Raw genomic sequence first — 3,997 nt, 5'->3', positions numbered from 1 at the left:
CCAGCGACACGGGGACAAGCAGCCACACAGTGTCAGGGCCCTGGTGCTGCTTTAGAAAAGGCCCTTCTCGGGGACGAGCAGGTGGCACAGTGGTGAAGGTGCTGGACTCCCACAAGGCCAAGGCGGTTTGAGTCCCGGACCTGGCAGCTTAAAAACCACCCTGGGCACATGTGCGTGCGTGCCCTCAACCTCAGGGGGAGAGGGAAGGAGAAGGGATTGTGGCGTGGCTGTCCCCTCTGGGGGGGTGAGTTCTCACTTTCCCTCTCACCATCTCTGTCTCCACCCAACACACCCCCCACCCCGCCCCCGAGTTCTCCCCATCTCTGCCCCCCCCCAACCCCCCTCCCCCCCCCAGTGCATGCACCCTAAGGCAAAAACCTTAAAAAAAAGAAAAGAGGGGCCGGCAGGTGGCGTGGTGGTTAAGGACGCTGGACTCTCACATAGTCAACTGAGGTTCGAGGCCTGGACTTGGTGACTTGCTCTCTCACTTTCCCTCTCTCTCTCTCTCTCTCTGTCTGGTCAAAATAAAAATAATAATAACAACAAAAAATGAAATTAAATAAGTAGATTATTAAAGAACAGAAAAAAAGAAAGGAAAAAAAGAGGGACGAGCAGTTGGCGTAATGGCTCTGTCGATGGACAGATGTAGTCAACCATGGTTTGAGTCCCAGACCCGGTGGCTTAAACTAACGCCAGGCACCTGTGCATGCATGCCCAAGCTCCCGAGAGGAGAATGGAGGAGAAGGGACTGTGGTGTGGCCGTCCCCCCTGGGGGGTGATTTCTCACTTTCTGTCTCTCTGGCTCTGTCTCTCTGGTGAGTGTACGCACCATATAGCAAAAAACTCTCCAAACCTCGTAGCTTAAAACTCATGCAGGGCGCATGTGTGTGCGTGCCCAAGATCCCGAGAGGAGAATGGAGGAGAAGGGACTGTGGTGTGGCCGTCCCCCCTGGGGGGTGATTTCTCACTTTCTGTCTCTCTGTCTCTCTCTCTTTCTGGTGAGCACATGCACCCTATAGCAAAAACCTCTCCTAAAAAGAAAAAAAAAAGAAAAAGAAAAGAAAAGAAAAAAGAAAACAAAAGCCCTCTTAGGGCTGGTTGGGCAGAAACCCAAAGTGAGGAAGGGCATTGTTGCTATCTGGAATGAGTGTCCAGGTGGGGAACACAGAGGTGGCTTCTCCCTGAGGAGGCGAGAGACTGAAGAGGCCACGTGGCTGAAGCAGAACAGGGGAGGAAGGAGAGAGGGGGAGGAAGAGGACTGGGAAGAGGACTGGGAAGGGATGAGGCATGGGAGCCGGGGGAGGACCTGAGCCTTGACCTAGGAAGGTGGGAGCCACGGAGAGTTCTAGGTAGAGGGACGCACCCTGATGGACAGACCAGAGGGTTTCCAGGAGAGCCCCACAAGCAGTAGCCAGCAGAAGAGGGCATGAGCTTCCCTCCCACTCAGACTCCTGCGGCCCCTCTTCTGGGCCACCCGCCTGTCCCTGAGACGCGGCTCCAGCGCCCTTACCTGTAGATCGGGGTGGTGTAGTAGTTGCCAACTTTCTTCTTTTCTGCATTGTAACGAACACCTGGGAAGGAGGGGAGGGGGTGGAGGCTCAGGCTCGGGCCTCCCCAGCATCTTTGCCCTTGAAGGGGTGGGTAGATGGGGGTACTATTCCACTAGCCCCTCAACAGTACGGATGGGTAAACTGAGGCACGCAGAAACCCAGGGACTTGCTGAGGGTCGCCGGGCTAGGAAGTGGCAGACGGGATTCGAACCCAGAGTGCGGTTTCCCCAGTGATCTGCGAAGAAGCTCCGCCAACCTGCCTGTCGGGCACCTGTCTCCCCTCCCTGATTCCCGATCTCACCCTCTTGATCTCCCACCCAACAGAAGTAGAGCCCGGCCAAAGGGGCCTGCAGGACTGAGGGGTTGTGCCGGATTGCGGGGCCACGCGGGGGGACGCTCACCCATGCCGATGTGGTTCTTACAGCCATCGCACCAGATGTTATAGGGCATCTCGAACCTACGGAGACAGAACGCGTCTGCTTACTTTTCTGTATTGTCTTGCCCGAAAGCACACGCATTCCAGAGAGAGACAGAGACACAGATGAAATGCTGTGTCAGTCCTGGATCTTGGCCTTGACAGGCCCTGCAGGCCTCTCTGTTTTGGAGTCCTGCTGATGCTACCATGTGAGCATGCCCAGGTTAGCCTGCTGGAGGATGAGACACGACATGGAGCAGAGCTTGGTCACATGGGTCAAGGCCCTACTAGACGAGCCAGCTAATCTTTAAATATTTGAGAGAGCCCAGTTCAGACCAACCAAGCCCAGTCAAGCCCTCCGAAGCCGAGCAGAGGCATCTAGCTGACTTGTGAGCAGTAATAATGCTTGTTGTTTTGTTACTCAGCGCTAGCTGACTGATACAGTGATTTTTTTTTACACAGCAGTAGCTGACTAAGACAGTGACTTTCTGACATATGGAATGAACATCCTGTAGCACCAGGCCAATCAGGGGACGCTTACATTCTCCTTGAGACAGGTGCAAGGTGGCAGAGAAGGTGAGCGTCTCAGGGGACGCCAGGGCCTTACCTGATGATGAGGATGCCTTGGGACAGCTTCCGAGCCCGCTCTCGAAGCGGGTGGCTGTTGTGGTATCGGTTGAGAGAGCCATGCTGTGTGGGAGGGATGAAGGGACAGATTAGTGCTGGGCTGGGGTGCTCATGCTGTCTGCCATCCCGACCGCCCTGGAACAGGTGCCTCCTGGGTCAGGAGGGGCTTCATTCTTACGTCCCATGGAGGGCTGTGAGCAGCAATATGAGAAGACATGTTAGAGATCTTGGTGACTAAGCACGTGGGCTTGGAATCAGGAACACGTGGGCAGGGAGGTCTTCGGATAGTTCATAGAAAAAGCATGTTATAAGGGGCCAGCACGTGGCGTGGCGGTTGAGGCACTGGACTCCCACATGGGCAACTGTGGTTCAAGTCCCGGACCTGGCAGCTTGAAAATCACATCTGGTGAGTGTGCGTGCGTGCCCAAGATCCCAGGAGGAGAACGAAGGAGAAGGGACTGAGGCGTGGCCACCCCCCCCATGGTGATTTCTCACTTTCTCTCTCTCTGTCTCTGTATCTCTCTCCAGTGAGTGCACCCAAGCTGTAGCAAGAATCTCTCGAAAAACAAAATAAGGGACAGGCTGTTCTATTTCCCACTTTTGATGTATGAGGAAACTGTGGCACAGAGGCTAGTCCTGTGTTGAGGACATATAGCCGGGACACCCACGCCCTCATGGACACCCAGTGAGTGGGGACACAGCTGTGAACAAACGTTTGAACACCCCCACTCTTGTGAAGTAGATATTCTAGTCAAGAAGGCAGACAAGGGACCAGCAGTTGGTGTAATGGCTATGTCGCTGGACTCTCATGTAGTCAACCACGGTTCGAGTCTCGGACCTGGTGGCTTAAACTCACTCTGGGTGCGTGTGCGTGCGTGCCCAAGATCCCGAGAGGAGAATGGAGGAGAAGGGATTGCGGCATGGCCATCCCCCCTGGGGGGTGATTTCTCGCTTTCTGTCTCTCTGTCTCTGTCTGTCTTTGTGGTGAGTGCACGCGCCCTATAGCAAAATACCTGTCAAAACAAAACAAAACAAAAGGCAGACAATACACACACTGACTGAATGGCGGGTAAGTCAGTGAGGGGGTAATAAGGGCCATGCAGATAAGAATGAGACGATGTGACAGAGAAGGAGACTGTGGTCCAGGAAGACCTCTGTGGCCAGAAGGAGGGAGAGCGCCAGGGGGACAGGACAGCCAGGGGAGCAGAGAGGCTGGAGCGGAATGGGCAGGAGCTCTGAGCGCAGCCCGTGTGCTCAGCCCCATCCCGAAATCCGATGTGAACACCCTACGCCCAGCGCTGGACACGCAGGAAGGCCCACCGAGGAAGGCCGCCCTGAGACTCAGGCCGCGAGACCTGGGGGCCACCCCTCCTTCGCAGCTGGGGCCGCGACTCAGGAAGGAATG

The 3,997-nt window shown here is 55.4% G+C and overlaps 1 protein-coding gene across 1 annotated transcript in view; it reads right to left on the bottom strand.

Moving 5' to 3' along the window:
- The window catches only part of YJU2B (YJU2 splicing factor homolog B), a 14,907-nt gene that overhangs the window by 4,273 nt on the left and 6,637 nt on the right, over positions 1–3,997 (bottom strand). Inside the window, exons 4-6 of the mRNA XM_014592650.2 lie at positions 2,573–2,655; positions 1,952–2,007; positions 1,511–1,571 (exon numbers count right to left, since the gene is read on the bottom strand). Coding sequence (XP_014448136.1) covers positions 1,511–1,571; positions 1,952–2,007; positions 2,573–2,655 — 200 coding nt within the window. The remainder of the gene's footprint in view (positions 1–1,510; positions 1,572–1,951; positions 2,008–2,572; positions 2,656–3,997) is intronic.

Source organism: Tupaia chinensis, unplaced genomic scaffold (assembly GCF_000334495.1).
Source record: "Tupaia chinensis unplaced genomic scaffold, TupChi_1.0 Scaffold138060_1, whole genome shotgun sequence".
In the NCBI taxonomy this organism is placed as follows: domain Eukaryota; kingdom Metazoa; phylum Chordata; class Mammalia; order Scandentia; family Tupaiidae; genus Tupaia; species Tupaia belangeri.
This window is presented reverse-complemented; position numbering and strand designations above follow the sequence as displayed.